This window comes from Bufo gargarizans, chromosome 2 (genome assembly GCF_014858855.1).
Source record: "Bufo gargarizans isolate SCDJY-AF-19 chromosome 2, ASM1485885v1, whole genome shotgun sequence".
Lineage (NCBI taxonomy): Eukaryota > Metazoa > Chordata > Amphibia > Anura > Bufonidae > Bufo > Bufo gargarizans.
Window position 1 is genome coordinate 645,354,449 of NC_058081.1, and position 13,662 is coordinate 645,368,110.

At 42.4% G+C, this 13,662-nt stretch overlaps 1 protein-coding gene across 1 annotated transcript in view; it reads right to left on the minus strand.

Moving 5' to 3' along the window:
* Positions 1–13,662, minus strand: part of VPS13D (vacuolar protein sorting 13 homolog D) — a 302,704-nt gene that overhangs the window by 90,627 nt on the left and 198,415 nt on the right. The window contains 3 exon segments of the mRNA XM_044282181.1: positions 4,616–4,783; positions 6,451–6,585; positions 9,462–9,610. Coding sequence (XP_044138116.1) covers positions 4,616–4,783; positions 6,451–6,585; positions 9,462–9,610 — 452 coding nt within the window.

The window sequence follows — 13,662 nt, forward strand, 5'->3', positions numbered from 1 at the left end:
TAGAGGCGGAACGGAGTCAAAGCTAATGCATTCTGAACTGATCCTTATCCATTCAGAATGCATTAGGGCAAAACTGATCTGTTTTGGGACGCTTGTGAGAGCATAGCTTTGTTCAAAAAGTGAGCAAATTGCCCTTTGGAATCGCACATCATGTATCTAACCGGGGCGAGTTTCAACACCGCGAAGCAAAGACAATTTGAAAAAAAAAGTTTGCTGCTCACTGAGTTTTCCGAAATACTGCCTGTACCACGAGGCATACAAGAAAAGCAGCGCGAGATTAGGGAGGTTAACAAGTGGCTCAAGAACTGGTGTAGGAAGGAGGGGTTTGGGTTCCTGGAGAACTGGGCCGACTTCTCTGTCAGCTACAGGCTCTATCGTAGAGATGGGCTGCACCTCAATGGGGAAGGGGCAGCTGTGTTGGGGGAGAAGATGGCTAGAAGGTTGGAGAAGTGTTTAAACTAGGGACTTGGGGGTAATTACGTTATAGGATGGGAAGATAGTGCAGACCGGGGGCAAGGTAATAGGACTGGGGGAGGAATGGAAGGAGGGACTAGAACAGTTCAGAAGGAAAGGTGTAGGGTACAAAATATACATAAACCTCTTAATTGTATGAATACTAATGCCAGAAGCCTGACTAATAAAACTGGAGAAATGGAATTAGTGATGTCTGAGGAGGACTATGACATAGTGGGAATAACTGAGACATGGCTGGGTGATAGCTATGACTGGGCAGTTAATGTACAAGGTTACAGTCTGTTTAGAAAGGATCGTCAAAACCGGAGAGGGGGAGGGGTCTGCCTTTATGTAAAGTTCTGTCTAAAGCCCAAGTCCGAGACGATATAAGTGAGGGACATGAACATGTGGAGTCACTGTGGGTAGAAATACATGGAGCTAAAAACAATAATAAATTACTAATAGGAGTTTACTATAAACCACCTAATATACAAGAGTCCACAGAAAATCTACTACTAAACGAGATAGACAAGGCGGAAAACCATAATGAGGTCGTTATTATGGGGGACTTGAACTACCCAGATATAGACTGGGAAACTGAAACCTGTATATCTCATAAAGGAAACAGGTTCTTGGCAATAACCAAAGACAATTACCTTTCCCAACTGGTTCAGGACCCGACTAGAGGGACGACCATACTGGGCTTACTATCAACCAGATGTGCAGGTCAGGGGACAGAACAACAGGGACACCTGGGAAATAGTGACCATAAAGTAATAACCTTCCAATTATCATTCAAAAGAGTGTTTCTTCAGGGATGAACAAAAATACCAAACTTCAAAAACGCTAAATTTAGCCAACTAAGTGGGACAAAGTCCTCAAAAATAAAAATACAGCCATAAAATGGGATATTTTTAAAAGTATCCTAAATCTAATTGTGAGAGGTAAATACCTTATGTGAATAAAAGGTTAAGAAACAAGAAAAAACGAATGTGGATAAATAGAACTGTAAAGAAAGCAATAAATGACAAAAATAAAGCATTTAAATAACTAAAACAGGAGGGTAGCGAGGAAGCACTAAAAACTATAAGGGAAAAAAAAATAGAATAGAGAGATTAATTGCCAAAGAAAGCAAAACTAACCCTAAAATGTTCTTTAATTATATAAATGGTAAAAAGTATAAATCTGAAGGTGTCGGCCCTTTACAGAGTAATGAGGGGGGAGTTGCAGAGAGCCATGAGGAGAAAGCAAAGCTATTAAATATTTTTTCTCCATGTTATTCACTAAGGAAAAAAAAATGTCAGATGAAATGTAGAATGTAAAAGTAAATTCCCCATTAAAAGTGCCATGTTTGATCCAGGAAGAAGTACAGTGGCGTCTTAAAAAAATATTAAAATAGACAAATTGCCAGGACCAGATGGCATACACCCCCGTATCCTAAGAGAATTAAGTAATGTCATAGCCAGACCCTTATCTTTGATATTTAAGGACTCTATACTGACAGGGAGCGTTCCACAGGATTGGCGCATAGCAAATGTGGTGCCATTATTAAAAAAGGGTACAAAAACAGAGCCCGGAAACTATAGGCCCATAAGTTAAACATCTGTCATGGGTAAACTGTTTGAAGGTTTTCTAAGAGATGCTTTCTTGGAGTACCTCAATGAAAAAAAAGCAAATAACGCCATATCAGCATGACTTCATAAAGGATCAGTCATGTCAAACAAATTTAATCAGTTTCTATGAGGAGGTAAGTTCTAGACTTAACAGCAGCGAATCAATGGATGTTGTATATCTGGACTTCTCCAAAGCATTTGACACTGTACCACTGAAATATTAGTATATAAAATGAGAATGCTCGGGCTGGGAGAAAATGTCTGTATGTGGGTAAGGAACTGGCTCAGTGATAGAAAACAGAGGTTTGTTATTAACCCCTTAAGGGCCGGGCTCATTTTCATCTTAAGGACCAGGCCATTTTTTGCAAATCTGACCAGTGTCAATTTATGTGTGAATAACTTTAAAACGCTTTTACTTATCCAGGCCATTCTGAGATAGTTTTTTCGTCACATGTTGTACTTCATGACACTGGCAAAATGGAGTCAATTTTTTTTTGTTATTTATAAAAAAATATCCAAATTTACCAAAAATCTTGAAAAATTTGCAAGTTTCCAAGTTTCAATTTCTCTACTTCTATAATACATAGTAATACCTACAAAAATAGTTATTAATTTACATTCCCCATATGTCTACTTAATTTTTGGAACATTTTGGAAATGCAATTTTATTTTTTGGGGACGTTACAAGGCTTAGAAGTTTAGAAGCAAATCTTGAAATTTTTCAGAAATTTTCCAAAACCCACTTTTTAAAGGACAAGTTCAGGTCTTGTGAGGCTTACATAATAGAAACCACCCATAAATGACCCCATTTTGGAAACTACACCCCTCAGGGTATTCAAAACTGATTTTACAAACTTGTTGACCCTTTAGGTGTTCCACAAGAGTTATTGGCAAATGGAGATGAAATTTCAGAAATTCAATTTTTTGGCAAATTTTCCATTTTAATCCATTTTTTTCCAGTAACAAAGCAAGGGTTAACAGCCAAACAAAACTCAATATTTATTGCCCCGATTCTGTAGTTTGCAGAAACACCCCATATGTGGTCGTAAACTACTGTACAGGCACACGGCAGGGCGCAGAAGGAAAGGAACACCATATGGTTTCTGGAAGGCAGATTTTGCTGGACTGGTTTATTTACACCATGTCCCATTTGAAGCCCCCCTGATGCACCCCTAGAGTAGAAACTCCACAAAAGTGACCCCATTTTGGAAACTACAGGATAAGGTGGCAGTTTCTGTTTTTCTCCCCCTGACATGTTATTTGAATTTTTCTTCTTTACTACTAGTATCAGCACTCCTCCCATTCGGCACAGGTGGTTTTAATCACAGAAGTCTGCATAAAAGTGGTCATTGACCTGTAGCTCCTGATAGCAATGGACATGTTGTGTTAGACAACTGTTCACATGGGTGCAGTACTGCGTGGTGGCCTTTGTTTTTGTGGTGCTGTGCTGGTGGGTTGGTGGGACCCAGTGCCATTGGTGGCATTGTCAGACAGCAGGGTTGCTGTTTGACTCCTGGGTCCCGCCGCCTACTAAGGCAGTGCTGCTTTGTCACCGCATTGCGCTGCGCCTTTTTGTCTTAAGTAGGGGCTCATTTTTTGCAGGATGAGAGGACAGTTTGATTGGGAGAGAGGAGAGGGGAGGCACAAGGAGAGAAGGGAAGGTAATGCAGTAGACAAACAGCACTTAGCCGAGGAATGGAGGGGAAGGGAGGCTGGAGTGGAGGGAGGGACTGCAGAAATGCAGGTGACCCCATGGCTGGCAGGCTGCAGGGGAGCTGAGCCACCCTGCTCCACTTTTGCCTTCTTGGGGGAGGTCGGGCGGTGAGGGGAACCAACACCTGGCCTTTCTCCCCAAGTAAACAGAGAGGTCGGGCATCTCTGTTTCCCATACCTAAAGGGAAAAAAAAGGGAAAAAAATAACAAAAGAAGACGCCCTGCAAAGCAGGGAGGTCTGCCTCCTACAGACACTAAGCTAAAACTGATTAGCTCAGTGTCTGCAGGAGGGGTATAGCTGAGAGGAGGAGCTAACACTTTTTTTTGCCTAGTGTCGCCTCTTAATGGCAGCAGCTATACCCATAGTCTCCTGTTTTCCCCAATGATACGAGCGAGAAAGTATGCTTGTACTGCACTTCCCAGCCCCTACGTGCTGTCGGCAGTTCAGCACACTGAAAACTACTTCAGTACTGTTTAAGATAAGAATATGAATAATGTATACCCAGTACAGATTAAAACGACACGTAAATATATCTGTATGAAGCCTCCCACATCCAATGCCAGCTGTGGTTTCCATTCCCATAATGTCCACTACCTGAAAGCGGACTTTACTGAATTTGTAAACAGGCCTGCTCTGTAATGCTAAAATATTAATCTTCTCCTTCAGGTCGGCTCGGTGAAGCTCTGCACTTCCAGGGCCTGACAACCACATATGTCATGACACATACTCTATAGTCATCCTGTGTTTGCAAACGCCTGAGCCCCATAATACAGATCAGTAAAACAGACATTACATCTCTTGTGACTCCCTTCATAAATTAACCTTGGACAAGTACCTTTGCAGCAGAGTTGGAGACGCCGTGTGTGACATTTCGGATTAAGCCGCCAACATTTCCATACTTTATAAGACCGGATACTCCTTCAGACACATCATTCAGCAGACCCATAGGATTGCCAAGAAAATCTACAGAGCCCAAAATTTTTGCTGCTTGACTGAGCAACTCCTTTGAGACAAATAAAACAAGGAGGTTATTCAGACAACTCTGCAGCGCCATCACATGCTCGTATATGTGTACTTGGAAATGTTACCCAGAAGTGGAGGAGAGAGGTGATGCAACTTGTGCTAAGTGTAGGCTAGAGGTTAGGTTTTGTACGGAAAAACAATACAGTGGAAATAAAACTGTGTTGGGCGGATCCGTCATGGATCTGCAAAAACGGATCCGTTACAATAATACAACCGCATGCATCCGTCATGAACGGATCCGTTTGTATTATCTGTAACATAGCCAAGACGGATCCGTCATGAACTCCATTGAAAATCAATGGGAGACGGATCCGTTTTCTATTGTGCCAGATTGTGTCAGTGAAAACGGATCCGTCCCCATTGACTTACATTGTGTGTCAGGACGGATCCGTTTGGCTCAGTGTTGTCAAGCAGGCAGCGTTTTAGTGTCCGCTTCCAGAGCTGAATGGAGACGGAACGGAGGCACGCGCAAATCCTTTTCCATTCAGAATGCATTAGGTCAAAACGGATCCGTTTTGGACCGCTTGTGAGAGCCCTGAACGGATCTCCCAAACGAAAAGCCAAAACACTAGTGTGAAAGTAGCCTAAGCCACACAAAAAGCCCAATGTGCACCAACAGGATATACGCAGCAATATACCTGTGGTTTGAATATAGTGCTCTTCTCAAACGTGTGCTATATCAAACACTCCATCTGTGAATGAGGATGCAATAACAGAAACGGCCACATAGACAAGAGTGCTGCCGTGTTGCTTCCTGTAGTGCCATGACCACTATGTTAACCAGACTGGCCACCAATGTCAATGAATCAAACATTAGCATGTAAGGCTCTGTTCACATTAAGGCTACTTTCACACTGGCGTTTCTGGGTCCGTTTGTGAGATCCGTTCAGGGCTCTCACAAGCGGTCCAAAACGGATCAGTTTTGCCCTAATGCATTCCTAATGGAAAAGGATCCGCTCAGAATGCATCAGTTTGCCAACGTTTTCACTGACACAAAATGGCACAATAGAAAACTGATCCGTCCCCCATTGACTTTCAATGGTGTTCAAGACGGATCCGTTTTGGCTTTGTTACAGATAATACAAACTGATCCGTTCTGAGCAGATAAGCAGGGGCGTGCGTCCCGGCAGATCAGCTTTTCGTAGAGGCCGTGGCGCTCCAGGAGCACCTAGGCTTTCTTATCCAGTGACCACTGCACATCGGTCACTTGGCCTAAGCGCAAGACAGTCAACTGAATGGGCTGAGCTGCAATACCAAGCACAGCCACTATACAATGTACGGCACTGTGCTTGGTAAGCTGTGAGGAGATCGCAGGGCTCACTGAAGCCCCACTGAGCGCTGCCGCCTCTTAAAACAGCTGATCTGACCTCCTGTTGATGACCTATTCTCAGGCTAGGCCATCAATATCAAAATCCTGGATAACCCCTTTAAGTGACTGAACCTCCAATGAAGGCTCAAACCGTAAATGGGAACAAAGCCTTAACCAAAGGGCCTGCCAATCTTTCTAGCAAGTAGGGATTGTCCAAAGCAGAAGACCCTCTTTAACCTTTATACAGCAGCCTGTTGTATGTGAACGGGATCCAAAGTACAGACTGTAGTCTGCTGACAGGATGAAGCTTGTGACTTCTCAAAGTAAATGCAGCTCACCTCCTGGAAGTGTTTAAGCACATCATTGACGATGAATTCCCGGGATTCATATGGATGAACTCTTGTGTACGGATCCAGATCAATAACAGCATCCTCAAATTTGATTAAAGGAAATCCTAGAGTACTCTTCAAGGCCTACAAAAAAACAAAACTCCTATTAAAGGGATGCCATCGCTATATGATCAGTGGGCATCTGGTCCCGGGAATAAAGGGGACACATTTCTCATGTAGCGCTGTGTCCGATCCAGGTTTTTTGCGCACAGCGGCACTCCAAGCCACCTGGCCATGCAGGGAACGAGTGATCCACCTGATAACGTCTAAAATAAGGAATTTTACTGTGCTTTTTTTGATTTTTAATACTGATGACGTACCTTCCTGGTAGGTCATCTCATCAATATCAGATCAGTGGGGGTCCTACTTCCGACACCCCCACTGATTAGCTGTTTTTGGCACCTCAGTTTAAGGGAATAGGACCTGAGCTGCAGTACGCCAGCACGGCCACTACACAATGGATGGAGCCTTCTGCTTACAGTTCCATCCAGTGGCTGCCGAAAAAAAGATACCTTTATACATTTTGGGGGCATCTTTGTAAAAAAAAAAAAAAAAAATAAAAAAAACTATTTCACCATTGTTTTCAGGGCTTAATTTTTATGGTGTTCTCTGCACGGTACGCATGACTTTATATTAACTCGATTCGGTGGGTCAGTATGATTATGGAAATACATTTATATTGCTTTTGTTATGTTTTACTACTTTTAAAGAATAATAAAAAATTAATAAAAAAAGTTTGGTTTGTGCCACCATTTCTGACATTCATAACTTTTTCATTTTTCTCCTGACGAAGCAGTGTGGGGTCTTGCTTTTTCCGAAGCAAGCTATAGCTTTGATTGATACCATTTTGGGATGCATGCAACCTTTTGATTTTTTTTTATAACATTTTGTTTATTTGATTAAAAATGACAATTTTCTTATTTTTTTTTTTAGCAAAGTTCACCATGCGGGTTAAACAATGGGACTTACTCATGTCTACAGTTTTCATTTATTGTGTTATTATACAGGTGAAATGCGATGTGACGGTATATCAGTGAGCGAGAAGGGGTTATAGCAATCAGGAAATTAAAAATAAAATAACAATCGAGGAGCAGATTTTCTTAGAAATTTGTTGTGCATTTCTCTCTTACTCCTCCCGGAAATGTACGAATAAACTGACAACTTGGCGTTACCTTTCCCTTACGAATAGGACATGATCCTACACTGTCGGGCCAATCTGTCATAACAGCGTCAATTAATTTAAACATGTGCAGGAGGAATAATAGAGTAATGGTATAACGCAGAGATCTAAGAAAAGATACATCAGCAGTGTCAACACAGCAGAGCCGACAGAATCTCTTTTGTGCTGTGCGTTGGAACACACGTTAAGGATATGGAACTAATTCTTAAAGATTGCTGCCAGTGATCCAGGTCTTCATCTTGCCAATAAATGGATACTTACTGGTAAATATTTAGTGATGTATATGCCACATGGTCATAGACATGAAATGTAACATGGCAGGCATTATCTCGACTTGATACTGCCACCTGTAGACAGGGACTTGGAGTTTAATGGAGCAGAACACTATGAAAGTTAATGATGTGTGTGAAAACCCTCTTCTGGGTCACTGGAGTTTTACTTTTGAAGAACTGATGCGTGACGAGACTTTGTAACGAAACTTTAACATCTGTACTCGGAGAACATTATTTGGGGAATTAATTCAATCACATAAGATGACAGTGGAGAAGTAAGACCTATGTGACTGAACCACTGGGAGAACATGCACTCTGGAGACAATGGCAGATCTGTATCGGGGGGCAATGAGCCATTAACACAGCATTGGCCGCCACCCAATGAAAGCCTAGCGCCTTCCTCTGAATAAGTGTCCAAAGCAAAGACTATTATATGGTCCTTCCCTGCACCCCTGAGGGCTCATGCAGACGAACATATTTATTGTCCGTGTCCATTCCTTTTTTTTTACGACCCGTATGTGGAACCATTCACTTCAATGGGGCCACCAAAAAACGGAAATGACTTAGTTCTGCACAAAAGTAAAACGTGTCCTATTGTTGTTCGCATTACGAACACAGATAGGACTGTTCTATTATGGGCCGGCTGTTCTATTCTGCAAAATTTGGGATGCACAGGGCCGGTATCTGTGTTTTGTGGATCCGCAATTTGCAGACTGCAAAAAAACAACGGTCATGTGCATGGGCCCTGAGTTTGAAGAGGGTATATAGGTATATAGTTTGTGTGCCATACATTTGGCCATCCCTACAGATACGCTGTAGGGCTAAAGATTACCCATTCTTCCCACCCATCCCGTTCTGTACAATACTAATTACGACTTCACATTTATTATAAGGGTCGTCTCACTTCAGCAAATGGCATTTATCATGTAGACAAAGGGGTTATCCAAATTCTAAAAGATTCCCTCCAATACCCAGGCCCCCTATACATTATACTTACCTGCTTCCCGGAAGCAGTGTCACTCCGGATCACTTCACTGCCGCCGTTGCATCTCCCTGTCGTGCGCGAAAAAGGAGGGGGAGCAGGCCGCGACGGTGACTTGCCCATAGTAATGAGGATCCTCGGTCACTTGAACAGCATGATGGCTCAATGCTTAACACAATGTTGTCTTGAAGCACTGGAGCCCTGACTATTATTCCACATAGGCTTTGTAGGGATTTTATACTGATAACCGATCCTTCAAATAGGCCAAAGATGGCCCAGGTTTACTAATGCTAAAGATGACCTAAGTTTAGACCGTCTGTCTAGACCTGACCAGATTTATCACAGGGGCTCAGGCTGGATGATAAATCTGGAATGAGTGGGCTGCCTCTGTCCTTCAATGCAGTGGGACTATAGCACACCAGAGATTTCCGAGGAGCCCTATTTCATAGCCCTTCTTCTTTTTTTCAGAATTCCATAAAAGCATATTAAAACTTCATATTCAAGCCAGCTATTTCTTCAAATTTACCTTGAGATCAGGTGGAAGTTTATTGGAAGTAAACACACTCAGCTTGATCTGTGGCAATGCAATTTTCAGATTTTCAAAATAATATCTTTTCGGGGTGGCGGTCTCCTCTCCAGCTTTCTCATGGATATTTTCATCCCACTTTTCAACCTCTTAAAAGAAGAACAAGAATAAATGAATTTTTTATTGACTGCGACACAAGCAAAAAATGATTATTATGCTATGGATTGGCTTAAGAGTCGAATTTGAAGATAAGCTCCATATGTACCAGCATTTAAGAAAATAAATGGCAGGGCATTAAGCCCCCCATGATTACACCCTAGACCATCCCCAATCACCCCCTTTGTAGCAAATCACATAAGTCACTCCCCTTTATAGCTCAGTCCATAACACAAAACAACAAGCCAGACCATCAAGATGAAATCTAGCTTTTGGATCTGAAAAGAACCTATAACTATGACAAACTAGGTCAATAGTCAGCAGGGGTATGGAGACCATACAAGGTCATAAGACATGGAAACAAATATAGACTTAGATCAGCACACCTCTGCTATGCGCTCCAACCCTGGTTAATCTTCTGTAGTCCAAAAAGAGACCAGCATCGAATAACTTCTAAAACATCACCAGAGATCCAGATAAAATCAGCAAAGCAACATCACTTGACCAGGGTGTTTCTGACTTGTGTGGTTCTTACTCAAAGCCATAAGAACCACACAGGTCAGAAATGTGCCAATGAGGTGATGTTGATAGGCTACTGATATACTTTGCTGTTGAGTCTGGATCCTTGAACACTGGCCAATAGAGCAGGCAAGGATCTGGAATGAAGAACTGTTGCTCATTCCTGATCACTGCCCACTCGTTAACTGCATTTACTGTATGTGCAGAAATGATAGGGATGAATGAACTAAGGTCATACAACAGTCTACAGACTTTTGATGGACCTGCATAGAAACCACACATAACCCTAGGGGTTATTTCTGGTATTGCCTGATAATTAAGGCTACTCTCACACTGGCGTTTTGGTTTCCGTTTGCGAGATCCGTTCAGGGCTCTCACAAGCGGTCCAAAACTGATCAGTTTTGCCCTAATGCATTGTTAATGGAAAAGGATCCGCTCAGAATGCATCAGTTTGCCTCCGATAAGTCACCATTCCGCTCTGGAGGCGGACACTGCCTGCAGCGTTTTGGTGTCCGTCTGAAGAAACTGAGCCAAACGGATCCGTCCTGGCACACAATGTAAGTTAATGGGGACAAATCCGTTTTCTCTGATACAATCTGGCACAATAGAAAATGGATCCGTCCTCTATTGACTTTTAATGGTGTTCAAGACGTATCCGTCTTGGCTATGTTACAGATAATACAAACTGATCTGTTCATGACGGATGCATGCGGTTGTATTATTGTAACGGATCAGTTTTTGCAGATCCATGACGGATCCACCAAAAACGCGAGTGTGAAAGTAGCCTAAAGCAAAATGATTGTTAAAGGGAATCTTTAAAGGAGATCTGCTCTTTATAGGGGAATGCTATGAAAAGGATCTTCTGGTATGTCAGACACAGAAGTGTTTCAGCCCTCTTTTTCTAGAAATCAGTGGTGTCCTGAGATCCCAGCCATCCCTAATGTAACCTTCTTATAAGTTTAAGATCATTTTGATTGGATTTCACCTTTAAAGATGTTGTTCTGCTTAGACAAACACTTTCAGGATTGGACTGGGAACCTCAACTGGCCCTGGAAAAAACCCTAAAAGAAGCCTCATGTTGTAGACAGGTCCAAATTAATAGGAGGCAGGGCAACACAAGTAGGCAGCCGGGACAGCAGACGTAGACGGGACAGCAATTGCATAGTGCAGCACAAATTAACACCATAGCAGAACCAAATACTACAGGGCTGTGAAAAAAATACTGCCACCATGCTGCAGTATTCAACTGTATCACCAACCAGGAAGGCACCTGTGGCCACCAGCCAGGTGGATAAGTACCCGATTCTCCTAGCATTAATTAATGCCGAGAGCATCGGTGGTTATGTACCCAGCCAGCGACTGTGAGGAGATCTCAGATGGCGCCCTGGGCATCGGCCCACTGGGAAAAATCTCTGTATGGTCTATGGCCATTTCACCCCCGACCGCTTTCCATATACCCAAGTAGCGTAGATCGATGTCATAGAGGGGGTCCCAATGCTTTGACCCCCCCCAACATGTGCCACAGCACAGAACTGCTACGAAGAGCAGTTCACGCTCTGATGGTCTCAATCTACCTTGTATAACCTGGTCAACCATTAATTTGAGTAGACACCATGTAAAAATATGTCACCCTTGCACGGCTGCATTTGGCTTCCCCTGGTGGTAACAGTTGATCAGTGGGGTCAATGCGGTGCCGTCATTACAAGGATGAATTCCCCAATATGTAGAGTTTCTCACTACCCTCACAAGCTTCCCCGCTCATACAGTTCCTCTGTGTGCACAAATATTTCATGCAGCTTTGAATTCTTCAGAGGTGCTATTGGCAAAGTGCTGAGCGAGGCTTTGTGATGTGCTGGCTAATTAAACGACTAAGCCTTTTTTTTCCGCTCATTCCCCTGAACAGCTTTCCTCCCAGCCTGCCCTGGGCATTCAATGACAGCATTATGCAATCTGTTCTGCACTCTCGCTATTCAAGTCCTGCCAGAACTCTGGCTTAGCAGAATGTCTGGGCTAAATAACAACTTGTAAGGGCTTCAATAATGCTCCTATCTCATGATCCGCAGTCCCCTCAGTTCTAGCGTGCACTTTTCACCTTTTTCCATCTATTGTGCTGCGCTAACGTCAGACGCAGCTCTACAAAAGCAGGAAAGTGCTGGTGCAGCACAGGGCTCTGTGGCATTGTGGCAATACCCTATGAGAAATTCTTGTGCTTCAGTAACGATAACGAACCCTTTCTATCGGGAACAGCTCATTATCAGCAGGGTTCAATTTTTGTTTTTTCAAAAAACAATGCCCCTTCCCTCGTTAGATTTTAGTTTTTGACAGTAAAGCAATATAACATGGACATTTTCCAAAGATTGCGCCATAAAGGGATACATATGCAGATCTGGGACCCAAGAACCACATTCTGATGACCATTCCATAGAATACTGTGATCGTGAATGAACGTATATGACTGCCATCAAGTAAATGACCAAACAGCAATAAAAAATATATATACCTATTTATTTCTTCCAGCACTTTATCAAGCCTTTATTGTCACACATCAAAAACATTTAAAAAAAAAAAGGTTCGATATAGACCCCCCATGTGTTTCGAACAATCAAATCCATGTTCTTAGTCTAGTATCTGAACATTGCCCTATAAACCAGTATGTCAGTCAACACCTCAAGTGCTAATTAATTGGCTCTAACAATTACCTCTCGAGTGGCAAGCTGGATGCACAAAACCTAAAAAAATAGATTAGTATATGAAAAAAAAACAAGAATGAAAAATCAAGAGAAAAAACAAACAAAAGAAAAGTGCAGCACAATACAAAATCAATTAAAAAAAAAAATGAGTTAAATCTGCACCTAAATCTTATACTTTAAGTGCTGGGACTGGGCAGGACGCATGTTGTGCCTTATAGGCTTTACACAAAAACAAAACATGGACTTGTACAGATGGTGTTTCATGAGCAGGGTGGATCTTGAAGGCAAAGCCGAGGACAGCCTGCGTCCATGACCAGATGAATGGAAGACTCAAGCGGATAATTCATTGGGCAGTACCAACAACGAGACACAAAAATTCTCTTTTTTTGTTTTACCAAAATAGGTTCAAAGTTGTGCACTGATTACATTCTTAATATACAGTGTTTTGATAGTAGTGAGCAATAAGCTGGAAATCATAATGTCTGACCAACAGTTACCTCAGCTACATGGCCTGCAGGATCTGAACGTGAATCTCCAGCTTTAGGCCTCTTGCACACGAACGTTTTTGCATTCCGTATACGGAACCATTAATTTCAAAGGATCCACAAAAAAAAACAGAAGGTACTCCGTATGCCATATTTCCGTTCAAAAGATAGAACATGTCCTATTACTGTCCGCATAATGGACAAGGATAGTACTGTTCTATCAGGGGCCAGCTGTTTCGTTCCGCAAAAAATGGAATGCACACGGACATCATCCGTATATTTTGCAGATCCGTTTTTTGCGGACCGCAAAATACTGAAAAATCCATACGGTCGTGTGGAAGAGGTCTTATG